At 42.5% G+C, this 15,081-nt stretch overlaps 1 protein-coding gene and 1 long non-coding RNA gene across 6 annotated transcripts in view; one reads left to right on the plus strand and one right to left on the minus strand.

The window, feature by feature from the left end:
• Nucleotides 1-5,574, plus strand: part of pla2g6 (phospholipase A2, group VI (cytosolic, calcium-independent)) — a 61,578-nt gene extending 56,004 nt beyond the window's left edge. For 4 of the 5 annotated variants that reach the window (XM_078531616.1, XM_078531617.1, XM_078531618.1 and 1 more), the window contains 3 exons: nt 933-1,100; nt 1,974-2,047; nt 3,568-5,574. In XM_078531616.1, coding sequence (XP_078387742.1) covers nt 933-1,100; nt 1,974-2,047; nt 3,568-3,712 — 387 coding nt within the window. In that variant the 3' untranslated portion in view covers nt 3,713-5,574. The remainder of the gene's footprint in view (nt 1-932; nt 1,101-1,973; nt 2,048-3,567) is intronic. The other variant, XM_078531614.1, reaches the window with a different exon arrangement.
• LOC144669291 (uncharacterized) overlaps nt 1-15,081 on the minus strand; it is a 32,003-nt gene that overhangs the window by 2,704 nt on the left and 14,218 nt on the right. Inside the window, exon 2 of the long non-coding RNA XR_013573655.1 lies at nt 5,613-5,736. This is a non-coding gene — a long non-coding RNA (uncharacterized LOC144669291). The remainder of the gene's footprint in view (nt 1-5,612; nt 5,737-15,081) is intronic.

Genomic DNA, 15,081 nt, shown 5'->3' on the forward strand with positions numbered 1-15,081 from the left:
CCATTCTGAGATATAAATCAACAGGAGATGGATTTTTGGGTGACTACTGAGACACTTTAGTCTTCGCAATCACAGGAGATTAAAGTTCAGTCTTTTGCATCTTTCTTATCTCCCTTTCAAGTGTCTCTGCTTGAAGAAGGCCATGACACCTTTTCAGGTGTGGCATTCCTTGTTCTCTCAGGACAGGTTTGTCAGTATAACCCACATAGGAACTTTCCAGAAAGTGGTCACTTTACATTATCAGCCATCCTTTGCTCAGTGTACTTGCTTGTTTTTCCTTAAAAACACACAGGTCTTCCTTAAAAAGTTCAATATGCACATTAGTAATTAGTGGCCATAATCGGCTTTTCATGACAAGGAGAAAGTGCTGTACGTTTAAAAGATCGATTTAAACATTCTTGTTGCTCTTCCGATGGTTCTGAGGGTAAATGGATCGCATAGTGTGAGATGGACAGGAAAGGCTGGTTTGGTCCATGATCTTTGTATCTTACTGATCTCGATTGGAATGTTGCTAAGGCTGTTATGACTGAGCCAGGCTACAGAAGGAAGCGCACAAAAAGGAAAATCAGTGGGGTTCTTGATTGGCATCTTCCTGGAAGTGAGCATATGTTGAGGCCAGATGAGGTCGAGGTTGGACCAGATTTAACTCAACTGTGGTGACTCTGCAGTCAAACAGTTAATTGACCCTTGCTATGCATGATCCCATGTGACAAGTAGCCCAGTTGACACAGGTATTGAAGAATGGAGTTCATGCAATCAGTGGCGAACACCACTCTCTCTCCAGTAACGAGTTGTAAATAATGGTCTGAAAAAGACTTGTGAATACACCCTCATTTAATTGATAAATGTTTCAAGGTGAGTAACAAAATACCATTTGTGTAACTTTAGTTTGACAGTTTGTCCTTTTTATTTGCGCTATGTTCAATTTGTAGGGCAAAGGGAGTCAGGTGAAGAAGCTTGGCATTGTTGTTTCTCTTGGAACAGGGAAGCCGCCACAGGTACCTGTGACTTCTGTTGACGTCTTCCGCCCCTCCAATCCCTGGGAACTGGCTAAAACAGTCTTTGGTGCCAGAGAATTGGGCAAGATGGTGGTTGACTGTGTAAGTAGAATATGTACGGAGTATGCTTTTGTTCTTTCCCTTGTGTGAATTTACTATTCCTTAGAGTGGGGCATTTAAGGAATCTTTAGGTCTGTTATTTTGTGACTCTTGTCACCTTTCCCATGAGTTCAAATCCAAATTAAATCTACATTTTACTCCTCTCCAGATAAGCTTCAAACTGGTGATTATTGTAAAGTAGCAAATGTACAATGCACTGAATGATTGGCTGCCTCATGTTCTTTACTGCTATGTATCATGCTCCTTTGAACCTTTCCTCTCCTTATGTCATCAGGCTTTGTAACAGCATGTGTTACTCACTCATTCTTCCCCAGGACTTCTGTTACCTTTTCCAACTCTTGCAACCTTCAAACCCAAGCCTGGCATCACCTAATGACTTAGCTTGCATTATATTTGCTCCTGCTCATTTCAGTCCTTGCACCATTTGCTTTGGTGTTTCAATGAAAAATGGGGCATCACTGGCTTTTATAACAAGTGCCGGTCTCACTAATGACAGGCACAAGACAAACTGACCAAACTCTTTTGAGTATCCAAGGACCATCTAGTGTTGAGTGTTGATGTATTTGTCTTTTGCTTGCGGGAGGTTTTAATATAATTATCATCACTAAAATAATGAGACTTTTGTAAAAAAAAAGTATACCTTGGATATTTGTTTTCAAAATTAAAGAATATTAAAGCCCTCCTGAACCCACACTGCTACACCTAAATTGGTTACTCTTTGGAACTGGTGGCAGGCTGCTCTGCTAGTGCAGGGCGTGTGGCAGTGAGAAAACAGAACCACTTTGGACTATGTGTGGAGAGAACCTAAATACATGAGTAAGTGTCATAACAGGACCTCCACCTTCTGTTTGTTAGTGCACTGATTCTGATGGTCGAGCAGTGGATCGAGCCAGAGCCTGGTGTGAAATGGTGGACATCCCATATTTCAGGTATTTTTAAAAAATTTTCTAACGGGATGTGTTTGCTGCTGGCTGGGCCAGCATTTATTGCCCAACTGTAATTGCCGTTGAGAGCGCGGTGGTGAGCTGCCTTCTTGAACCATGCAGTCCATGTGGTGTAGATACACCCACAGTGCTGTTAGGGAGGGAATTTCGGGATTTAATTCATCAAGCAGAGGCTTCAGTATGGGAGTGGGTGGGAGGGTCGTGTCTGTCACTTCCAACCCTTGGCATAGATTAATTTATTCTGCAGATAATGATGCAAGTCCCAAGGCACACTCAAATCTTTCAGTTCAATTGGGAATCATTTATAACCCCTGAGATTAGACTATTGCTTTGTATTAACTGTTGTACATCTTTTTTGTTGTTACTTTTAGTAGATAATGCAAACATTACTCATGAGTAATCTGGTTGTGATGTTTAGCTGCAAAACTGGGGCAGTATTTTACTTGGCCTGGCCTTTTAAGACTACTGCTCAGATTCTCCGTGCAGAAAGTGGTCTAAAGAGGCAAGTTCAGGTAAACGTAGATGCTCATAAATTCTTGAGATCACTTATAGGTTGCTTGGAGCCTGTTTGTAAATATTTTGCTCCAAACTAGCACTGGTTTTCTAGCAGGCTGGCTTTCTTCTAAGATTGTTTTGCATATTGTTAAAATGTGATATTTGGAGCATTATGGCCTTGAGACGAATATATTATCCATTACATGTGGCCGTTACATTTTGGATCTTGGTAACGACAGTCTGGACAATACAGCTGTGCCCAGTATCATTGTACAATGATGCTCACTCAGACTGAATGATCAAACAGAGTCATTGATACCATTTACAGCCCTTGCAGTATTGCCAATGAAGTGCAGGCAAATCTTTTGTGTGTTGGTTTGTCATGTTTTAATTTTGTGGGCCTGGAGGTTTGGAAAGAGCTGATTTTATTGCACTTGTTTCATTAGTAGATTAATCATCAATCAGAAACCCAGAGCCATTATTATCTGCAGATTGAGAACTATGCAATTTAATGGCAACATCAATTTTATAATTTTTATGTTACCTAGAAGTCTCCACGAAGGCACAAAGTTCGGACATGGGCTCTAAAGATTTTACTTTTTTTTTTAAGCGTGGTAGACCTCCACTCTACTGAATTAATCCAGACTGTGGGTGGAATTTTGACAAGTCCTGGAGTTGTGTAGTAGGACATCATTATCATTAAATGTTTGCCTACTGAAACTCTCGATTTAATGCATGTCTCCAAGGCTTCGTGACTCACGCTGTGGGAGAGCATGTCCTGTATTTGTCACCCTGCCGGGCTGGACTGTTTCACAGGACTGACCTATTCTCCGTGTTGTGCCCTCATCCATCAGTGAGGTTTATAGGGTAGGCTGTTACCGCAGCGCTAGCTGGCACCTCTGTTGCAGAGTAAACCAGCTGGGGAGACTTGCTGACTCTGACTGTGTAAGGAAGCTGAGTGAATGAGTTTTTTGAATGAACCTGATTTGATGCTGTCATTTCTTATCCAGGCTTAATTCACAGCTGAAGACAGATGTGATGTTGGATGAGATTGACGACGCTATTTTAGTCAACATGCTTTGGGACACTCAGATTTACATCCACCAGGAAAGGGAGAGAATCCAACAACTCACCCAGCTTCTGTTAAGTGCTTGACTTTGGTGAGGAAAAAGAAAGAGGAAAAACAAAGTAAAGGCTGCAAGCAGCTACCATACTAATGCTGCAGGAACTGACTGAATATTTGATGCACTATAAATTTAATTTTTTTAATGCTGATTATTAAAACCAAGCAATGCTGCTTTGTGCTACAATGCACCTATTATACCCCAACACAGACATGCAGTGGCTGGCCTCAAGAGCCTTTGTGCCTTGTAGAAAGAAAGTCATGAAGAAAAATATAGAAGAAATATTGATCTAGAGTGTACACCTCCATAAATGTCATAAACCTACCATTTCTCTTCACAGATGCTGACACACCTGCACTTTGTATTTGAGTAGGATGACTACTGTATCAGTGGTGGCTAATTCCTGAGTTGTGGGAACTAGGAGCAGGCTTGATGGGCTGAATAGCCTTCACAAGCTCTTGTGCTTTTATCAAATCAGCTGGAAACATTTCTATTGCCTCCTCTTCAAAAAAACTGAGTTTATTGTAGGTTAACAAATTGGGTATCAACTCTGCAAATAGCAGCAGCAGTACTCAGTGCTGGGATGATGGGTCAATGTGATCCCTATAAATTTGAAAGTATATCAAACATAACAAAAATCATAACCATGTGGAATGGAATACTTTGTGCATATGTCTAGATATAACCCTTCTTACAGTTACTTTTAATGCTGATTTATCAGAGTTACTCAGACTCTTGAGCTGACGAAGATAAACTATTATTAACAGCCAAGGTACCCGAAATAGATGGTCATTATATATTACTGTTTTCTTTTACTTGTTCTTCTTCTATGCTGATACACATTTTTCCAAGTTGATGATGAAAAGTTGTTAGTGTGTGTCAGAAACTGAAAACATTTGTGGCCTTATCAGACCAAATGGACAATGTAAGCTATTACCAATAAGTTGTGGACCAATCATCATCATTTGTTAATTAACCAATTGGGGAAAATGTGTGTGAACTACAGTACCCACAACACTTTGTTATGTAGCACAGTATTATGGGAATTCTTAAACTTCTATGTCGCCTCTAAGAACAATGTACTTGTGTGTAGTGGTGAGAGCGGAAGAAAATATTGTTTTTTGGTTCTTTATTACAGGAAAGAGTAAATACAGAGAAATGACACTTCAGTGAGATATAGTTTCTCTTCCCCCCCCTCCACTACCCCAATTTAGTTAACCTAGAACATGGGTTTAAGACAGCCTCGAGATATTCTAAGCTAATTGTTTAGCTTGAGTTAAAGAAATGAATTGGTTGGATGAAACATTTAAACTGAGGCCCTGTCCACCTTCCCTGCTGGGTGTAAAAAAAACCTCATGGCATTATCTGTGGGAGCTTGCTGCATACCAGTTGGCTGCTGTGTTCCTACATTACAATGGAGGCTAAACTTAAAAATTAAAAAGAGCTTAATTGGCCGCAATGCATTTGGAGTCCTCCTGAGGTTGTGAAAAGTGCTATATTAATGCAAGCCCATATCATGATAGAATAGATGACACACTTCCTCAGAAATGGGCAAACGTGATGGACCGAATTTGTTTTCATGACTGAACTTGACTGCCTTACTTAACAGTATGTTTTAATTTATTTAAATTATGCACTCGGTTTTGGTGGTTGTGTTTTACGAAAAGTGTGACTTGCTGGGCCATGTCAATGCTGTTCTTCTGATTAGCCTTTTTGAAATTTAAACAGATAAATAATTTCAAATACATAAGCATCACATCTGCGGAAAATATAATGTAAAAGGTTAAAACTGGGATACAGCGTGCCTCTGTTTGGTCATCCATAGTTATGAAATTATGATCTTGATTTTCACTAATAGTGTACGATATGATCACAATAAAAAGATAACTATAAGTTTTCAGACCATAATTGTTTAAACAAAGCATACTCACTTCCCCAAACGGCTGGATTGGACTCCTGGAAGGAAAATTTCAGTCATCACAGATGGCTGCTGGTAATTGGCAAGAATACATCAGCTCTCATTTATTTAGTATATCTCAGAATGAGATGTCTGAGCTGAAACGAGATGGAAAAGAAGCACTGTGATATGGAGAGGGAGACCAAGGAGAACTTTTTTAGAAAGGGAGGAGATAGCAAGACAAAGTGACAAGCGAATTCCACATATTAAAGGCTGCAGGACCAGCCTTCAATAGCAGTGTGGAGTGCGAGTAGCAAACGGGTAGACGAGGAGTAGATGTCTTGTGTGGAGAAGTGTAGTTAGAGGAGATTGCTGGGAGAGCATGAAAGTGAAAGGTTTGAAGATGAGATGAGAAGGCTGCAGAAAATTTTCAGCAAATTCATATTTAGAGAGAAGGTTTATTTCCAGAACATTGTCAGTCCCCCATTTCTGGAAGTAGCATTGAACATTGTGACTATGTACTCTCATGTTACTGCCTTTAGGTATCAGAATGAGGCCATTTTGGGGATTGCCTCTGAATCAACGTACGCTATTACAATTAAACTATTACCACGCACCTCCTCTAAAGCACCATAACCCTCACCTTTCACCTCACCATTGCCCTTTATTGCCAAAACGTTAGCTGGGCCAAATGGTCTTTTCCTGTTTGTCAGTTGGTGGTACCATTACCTCAGCCAGAAGATAATGGCTGCGAGCTCCACTCCAGAGCATTAGCGCATGAACTACACAATTACGTGCAGTACTGAGTTACAAACCTCTCAGTTAAGACTTCAAACTTGCCTGTTGAAATGGAAGGTAAAAATCCTGTAAAACTTTCTAAGTAGTTAGGAGAAGTTTTTTTTAATTCATTCATGGGATGTAGGCGTCTTCGGCTCGGTCAACATTTATTGCCCATCCCTAATTAGCCTTGAGAAGGCGGTGATGAGCCACCCGCTTAAACCACTACAGCCCGTGGGGTGTAGGTACACCCACATTTGCTGTCAGGGAGGGAGTTCCAGAATTTTGACCCAGTAACAGTGAAGGAGCAGTGATATAATTCCAAGTCAGGATCGTGTGACTTGGAAGGGAGCTTACAGGCGGTAGTGTTCCAATGCACCAGCTGCCTTTGCTCTTCTAGGTGGTAGAGATCACCGGTTTGGAAGGTGCTGTCAAAGGAGCCTTGCTGAGTTGCTGCAGTACATCTTGTAGATGATGCACACTGCAGATACTGTGTGTCAGTAATGGAGGGAGTGAATGTTCAAGGTGATAGATGGGGTGCCAATCACCCGGACTGTTTTGTCTGGATGTGTCGAGCTTCTTGTTGGAGCTGAGCTCGTCCAGGCCAGTAGAGTCATTCGATCACACTCCAAATTGTTTTCAGCCTCTGACTTGCTCTTGCAGCCACGTTATTCATATGACTGGTCCGGTTCAGTTTCTGGTTAATGGAGACCCCCCTAGGATGTTGATGATTCCGCAGTTGAACATCAAGGCGAGATGGTTACATTCTGTTTTGCGGAGATGGTCATTACCTGGCACTTGTGTGGCACTTAGCCCAAGCCTGAATGTTGTCCAGGCCTTGATGCATGCGAGCACAGTCTGCTTCAGTACCTGAGGAGTTGCGATTGGTGCTGAACATTGTGTTTCTGGTGTCCTTGCCAACATTCCTTTCTTAACCAAAGCCACAGTCATTCCTCTCATTTGCTGTTTATTGGACAATGCTTTATGCAAACAGGCTGCTGGGTTTGCCTACATGAGTAACTTCACTTCAAAAACAAAAGGCATTCATTGGGCTGTGGAATACTTTGAGACGTTTTGAGAATATGATGCAAATGCTATTTAAACATGTTTCTTTTTATTGCTCCTTTTCCCAAAAGATTACTATGATGATGCCATCAACAGAATTTGTTTAAATTATTTTTAAAAGTTTCTATAAAAATAAATCATTCTGCTAACCTCTGATTTAATATTTTGGAGTTGTCGCTTGCCCAAATTCATGTCCAGTGACGCTCTTGTAAATATAAAAGTTTCTACATTTTTCTTCATTGTGAGTCTATATAGGGTAAACTACAGTACTAAGTGCAGTGACTTTTCTTTAAAGAGGGGAGGAAGTCATCACATCATAATGAGAATTTTACCACATGTGACTTGTCCTACCACTATTGCCTATTTCGTAAAGCGGGTCAGAAATTCCATGCCCTGTAATTACATGAGACACAGGATAGGTGGCAATGTCTGCTGGATTAAATGGACTTTGATTCAGAAGTGGTTCATCATTAACCTGCTTTGAAACAGCATTGCATTAAATATATACAGCAAGTCTTAATATACTCAATCTCATCTGAAGGGAAATATGTTAAGCTGGAGCAGCTGATCTGTTGGATAGGAATATGAAGCATTGAGAGAGATGGAGAGCCCTGGGGAAGAGATGTATTGCTGTTGTAGCACATTAGTAAACGGTGTAAACTCAATGGCTAAATTGCTACGTCTTCATTCATATTAACTTCCTTGCTAGCTACAGTATATACTTTTTTCCTAATCTTAACAAGTGCACAGTGAGTTTAATTGCAACAGATCATGATTACAGCTGAAAGGAAAAGCAGACTATCCACACATTTGGCTGGGCTCTTAAGTGTGACAAGTGGCAAGTAACTTTTGCGCCACACAAATGCCAGTAATGCCATCTCCAACAAGAGAGAATCTAACCATCTCCCCTAATGATGGCATTACCATCACTGAATCCCTCACCATCAACATCCTGGGGTTACCATTGACCAGAAACTGAACTGGACTAGCCATATAAATACAGTGGCTACAAGAGCAGGTCAGAAGCTGAGAACTCTGCAACGGGTAGCTCACCTCCTGACTCCCCAAAGCCTCTCCAATATCAGCAAGGCACCAGTCAGCAGTGTGATGGAACACTCTCCGTTTGCCTGGATGAGTGTAGCTCCAACAGCACTCGAAGCAGAACACAATCCAAGACAAAGCAGCCCCTTTAATTGGCACCACATTTGCCACTTTAAACATTCACTCTCTTCACCAATGTTAAACAGTGGCAGCGGCATGTACAAGATACATTACAGCAACTCACCAAGGCTCCTTCAACAGCACTTTCCAAACCCCATGACATCTATCACCTAAAGGAACAAGGGCAGCAGATACATGGGGACACCACCACCTGCAATTTCCCTTCTAAGTGGCACACCATTCTGACTTGGAATTAAGTTGCAGTCCCTTCACCGTCACTGGATCAAAACCCTGGAACTCCGTCTCTAAGAGCACTGTGGGTGTACCTACGTCACATGGACTGCAGTGGTTCATTGCAGAGGCTTGCCACCACCTTCTCAAGAGCAATTAGGGATGGGCAATAAATGCCAGCCTTCCCTGCGGTCCCATGAATGAATAAAAATAATGTACAAACAGGTGTGTCTTCCCATCCAGCCAGTCCTTTGGCAATATATTTTCGGTTTCGCTTCTGTTTCCTCCCTTGGTACAGGTGATGGTTGAGGTTGGTCTTATTGTGCTGAGTTAGAGTAATAGCTCCCAAACCCTGACATAGTGCTACTGGCCTGGATTTAGTCTACCTGAAACTTGCCGGTCCTCGAATGCAAAGAGTTGTCCACGACCCAGTATCGCAGACTTGCACATTCCAAGGTCCATCTGAAAATGCGGTTTTAAATTGCAAGCTTCGGATGGTTCCGCCTGGGTTATGCCAATAGTTACCCAGAAAAAGTTAGAAGAATTAAAATCTCTTCTAACTTCTGGGTAACTATTGTAAAGGTCCGGACCAATCCCCCCACAGGACTCACCCCCCCCCACCTGCTCGCACGCTCCCCCTCCCCCCCACCTCCTCCAAAGACAGCCCTGACCATCCCTCACCCCCAGGGGACTGCCCCCACCCTCCCCTATTCTCCCAGCCAGCGACCCTCCATGGGACTTCCCCTCCCCCCCCACCCACACAGGACTGCTCCCCTGGCACTCCCCCCACCCCCTCCCCTCCTGCGGGCCCAAATCCTACTCCCTGAACTGACCCCCACCACCCCCTCCCGATGCCCAACCACCCCTCAGCCCCCACCACCCCAGGCAAGTGGTGAGGATAAGACAGAGTCTAAAGAGGGCTATAGACAGGTTAAGTGAGTGGGCAAAAATGTGACAGATGGAATATAATGTGGGAAAGTGTGCGGTTGTGCACTTTAGCAGGAGGAATAGAGGAGCTGAATATTATTTAAATGGAGAAAGACTGAAGAAAGCTGCAGTGCAGCTTGGGGCCCTCGTGCATGAATCCCAAAAAGCTAACATACAAGTTCAGCAGGTAATAGGGAAGGCAAATGGAATGTTGGCTTTTATTTCAAAGGGAATGGAGTATAAAAATAGGGAAGTCTTGCTAAAACCATACAAGGCACTAGTTAGACCACACCTAAAATACTGTGGACAGTTTTGGCCCCCTTATCTAAGGAAAGATATACTGGCATTGGAGACTGTGCAGAGAAGGTTCACGAGGTTGACCCTGGGTATGGAGGGATTTTCTTATGAGAGATTGAGTAGGTTGGGCCTGTAACTCATTGGAGTTTAGAAGAATGAGAGGCAACCTTATTGAAACGTACAGGATTCTTATGGGGCTTGACTGGTTAGATGCTGAGAGGTTGTTTCCCCTTTTGGGAGAGTCTAGGACCAGAGGGTATAATCTCAGAGTAAGGGGTGGGGGGGGCATTTAAAACAGAGATGAGGAGGAATTTCTTCTCTCAGAAGGCAGTCAATCTGTGGAATTCTTTACCACAGAGGGCTGTAGAGGGTCCTAAATATATTCAAGGCTGAGATAGATTTTTAATCAGTAAGGGAACCATGGGTTATGGGGAAAAGGCAGGAAAGTGGAGTTGAGGATTATTAGATCAGCCATGATCTCATTGAATGGTTGAGCAGACTTAATGGGCCAAGTGGCCTACTTCTGCTCCTACGCCTTATGGCCTCCCTCCCAATGTCCGAAACCCCCCCACACCACTCCAGATGTCCAACCCTCTCCTCTCATCCCCGCCCGACCTCAGAACACTACCACCCACCCCCCCACCCAATCCTTTTCACTTACCTTCTCCCTGGCCTGTCAATTTCAATGGGACCTTTAAACTTACCTGCTTTACGGCAGCTGGCGCTGTTAAAAAAAAGGGGGTATGTCCTCCTTCAATTCAATGGTGCTGGACTTTGGAGAGAGCTGCGCTGCCTGGATCTTGCCCGGCCTGAATTGGAAGGTCAGGCAAAACAGGCACAGAAGAAATTTGGTAAAGGTAAATGGGCTTGGAGTAGCAAGCCGACACTGATTGCCGCTCTGAGGAAGTTATGGCCCAATATATCTCAAAAACTAATGGACAGATTTCAACAAAACCTGGTACACAGATAGGGTACGTCCCAAGAGAGAATTGATTAGTTTTTGGCGAACATGTGGATCTGGATCTGGAGCCTTGAATTTTTTAAAGGATCCATCTGTTAACATTAGGAGATAGGGAAAATTGCCTTTCTTTTAAAATAATGTTGTGGATTTTTTGGTTTAGAATGTTGTTGATTGTTTTAGATTGTTATGGATTGCCTCAGTTGCTGTGGTGTAATTTTCGCAGCTGCCGAGCAGAGTTTTCAGAGCAGGTTGCTGGGTGTGGATTGGCCTGAAGCCTCCCCAGTGAGATGGAAGCTCTGACTAGAAAGATTTATTTTTTCAGCTTTGTAGTTACAGGACATCAACCAGGCAGGGAAAAGCCTCAGGGAAGAGCTGTGTAATTGTAATAACTTTGAGTTAACACAGCGTGGTGGAGGTGTGTACTACACTATATTGAATTCCCTTTCGTTGCACTTGCAGAGTGCCCCATGCTGCATGGAAAGTACTTGAACTAGTTGCACTTTCAGTAATGTCTAGTTTGAACTGTTAGGAATGTAATTTTATATATTTTTATGAATAAAGTGTATTTTTTTGGTATTTACCGCTGACCTTGAAGAAATTTCCTCTCAATGATTTAGCGATATCTGTGGCATGGTTTTTGCCTTTCCCGATGGAAGTTTAATTTTGTCACCAAGTCAAGGGGATGCCTTGGCATGCAGCAGCGGTAATGTCAGCAAGCAGACAGGCAACCAATCACATTTAACGTTTCACACACTGCAAACCAAAACGCTTAAAATCCTTCACTTTCAACTTAAGTTTTCTGATTGTGAAATAAATGTATGACTATATTAAGATGGCAGCTAAACTAAAGATAGACTTTTTTTGAAAATGATTTTTTGAATGCTTTTTAAAAAAGTATTCTCTAACACTGTCGAGAAATCTGACATTCCGCAAACGTTAACTTTGCTCGTCTGGACTAGTGAGGTTGTTTAGCAGTGATTGTGAAGTTACTGAATTGTTGTAAACTCAATTACTCCCCAGTCAGCATTTTTCAAGGGTTTTGCAGCAAGAGTTATAATGTTAGAGGGGAAGTTTTTAAGTCATGATTGCAATGGAAATTGCAGTCTGAGAGTACCTCTACAGAGCACCGAAGGAGGAGTAACTTCTGAGTTTCCATGCTTTTCTAAGCATGTCCAAACTCCTGAAGTTGCTGAGAGTTTGATTGGAGCAATGACCCTGAACACTGAGGGTTGAACTGTTGATTGCACAGCAAATGCTGGGCCATTGTTTCTTTGACGTAATGCACTTAAAAGCCGATTGATAAGGAAGCAGTCTTTCTTCTCTCTAAAGTACGGTCTTAATTATATCCCAGGTCAAAGTCCATTGCGGGTATTGCAAGTATGAATGATAAAGTAATAGCAAAACCATTTTGTCCAGAAGTTTTATTCATTTCCATGAATGTTGCACAATGGGAGGATAATGAGAGAGATTGGAGAAGTGAGAGACTTTGGTGTGCATATCCACAGGTCCCTGAAAGTGGCAGGACAGGTGGATAAGGTGGTAAAAAACAGACATATGGAATGCTTGCCTTTATTGGACTAGGTACTGAATACAAAAGCAGAGAGGTAATGATGGAACTGTATAAAACGCTGGTTAGGCCACAGCTGGAATTTTTTGTACAGTCCTGGTCACCACATTACAGGAAGGACATGATTGCTCTGGAGAGAGTACGGAGGAGATTTACGGAAATGCTGCCAGGGCTTGAAAATTGCAGCAATGAGGAAAGATCGGATAGGTCGGGGTTGTTTCCCTTAGAATAGAGGAGGCTGAGGGATGACCTAATTGAGGTGCACAAAATTGAGGGGCCGAGATAGGGTAGACAGGAAAGACCTGTTTTCTCTAGCTGAGGGGTCAATTACCAGGGGGCATAGATTTAAGGTGATTGGTAGAAGGATTAGAGGGGACAAGAGGAAAAGCTTTTTCACTCAGAGGGTGGTGGGTGTCTGGAATTCACTGCCTGAATTGGTGGTTGAGGCTGAAACACTCAACTCATTTAAAAAGTACCTGGATCTGCATCTGAAACACTGTAACCTGCAAGGCTATGGACCAGGTGCTGGAAAGCGGGATTAAAATGAGCGGCTAGTTTCTCTTTTTTTTGGCTGGTGCAAACACGATGGGCTGAATGGCCTCTTTCTGCACCTTATCTTTTCTGTGGTTCTTTGGTCTACCAAGGCATACCTGAATTGGGGCGTGAGGGGAGGGTGCGCTGGTGGTTTGGGCTGGAGCAGGTAACTGGTGGATGACCATTTAGTGTCACCAGTAGAAAACATCTTTCCTTTTTGATTCTCAATTGGGCTCTAGGAGTTTCGCATGTCCGATTTTTGTTTCTGGATGCCTATCATTGGCCAGTGACATTCAAAGGAAGCCTTTACACTAATTTTGTTATTACCTATTATAGTTTATTACCGCTTTACAACAGCGGCTACATTTAAAAAAAAATCATTCATGGGATGTGAGCGTCACTGGCTAGGTCAGCATTTATTGCCCATCCCTAATTGCCCTTGTTCAGGGGGCATTTTAAGAATCAACCACATTGCTGTGGGTCTGGAGTCACATGTAGGCCAGACCAGGTAAGGACGGCAGATTTCCTTCCCTAAAGGGACATTAGTGAACCAGATGGGTTTTTACAACAATCAACAATGGTTTCATGGTCATCATCAGACTTTTAATTCCAGATTTTTATTGAGTTTAAATTTCACCATCTGCTGTGGCGGGATTTGAACCTGGGTTCCCAGAGCATTACCCTGGGTCTCTGGAATATTAGTCCAGTGACAATGCCACTACGCCACCACCCCTTTGAAAAGTACCTCATTGGCTATGCAGCATTTTGGGATGTCCTGATATTGTGAAAGGTGTTATATAAATGCAATTATTTTGTCTTTAAAAAGCCACAGTAAGATACCACATCTAACACCCTTGTGCCTTCTGGGATAAGATAAGATGATGTCTATGTCTCTGTAGCACTAAGAGGAACATGGCGGCAGTTTTGCCTTTCCTGCTGCCAAAATCACAGGTGTCAACCATCCCTGTGACGGAACCGTAAACCAAAATGCCCAAATTTACCGAATAACCCCCAAATGAAGAAATTACCAACAAGATTCCACTTATTGCAGCTTTTACTTTAACACAAATCAATTCATTACCTTTATATATTTTTTTGATCCTATCTTGCCTGACCTTCCAACTCAGACCCGGCAAAATACAGGCAGTGCAACGCCTAGTGTCAAAGTGCAGCGGAGTCAAAGGGAAGGAGGCTACAATCCACTTTTTTTTTAACAGCAATAGCTGCCGTAAACCAGGTAAGTTAAAGATCCATTGAAGTTCAAAGGCCCTTGACAAGCCAGGGAGAAGATAAGTGCCCAGAAGTTAAAAGTGGTTTTAATCCTTCTAACTTTTTCTGGGTAACTATTGATGTAACCCAATCGGGACCTTCTGAAGTTTGCGATTTAAGTCACATTTTCAGATGGTTCCCAGTGCAGGGCAATTGCCTAGAGGAAATTTGCACTTCTGGGCAAGTACTGTGCAAACCTTACCTGAAACCTTCTGAAGGGGTTTCCCCAATGAATCTTTGGGGCACCCTCCCACCCGCCCACCACCAATACGATGCTGGAGAGCTTGGAAGTTACAGCCCAATATTTATCGCTCGACCAACAGCACTAAAGCAGGCTATCTGATGATGGGATCTTGCTGTGCACAAGTTGGCTGCTGTGTTTCCTATGTTACAACCGTGACTACATTTAACAAATACTTAATTGATTGTAAAAGGTTTTGGGGATGCGTGTGGCTGTGACAGCCGCTATATAAATGCAAGTTTGTTCTTTTACTTGCTTTGCGGGCTTAACTTTTTGCTCCCTACATTGTTGGGGATTGCTAGCAGTAAGTTTTAAACAATAAATAAATAATGGCCTGTCTTTTTAAAATAAGTTGCAGGATAGTTATTGGGTGTAAGCCTCTAGAAGTATAGGAATAATTTAGTGCTGGAATTAAGATCTAGGGAAATTGCTGAAAAAAGATGCATGTTGTCGAAGATATTTGACTTGCCCTC

This window comes from Cetorhinus maximus, chromosome 29 (assembly GCF_964194155.1).
Source record: "Cetorhinus maximus chromosome 29, sCetMax3.hap1.1, whole genome shotgun sequence".
In the NCBI taxonomy this organism is placed as follows: Eukaryota; Metazoa; Chordata; class Chondrichthyes; order Lamniformes; family Cetorhinidae; genus Cetorhinus; species Cetorhinus maximus.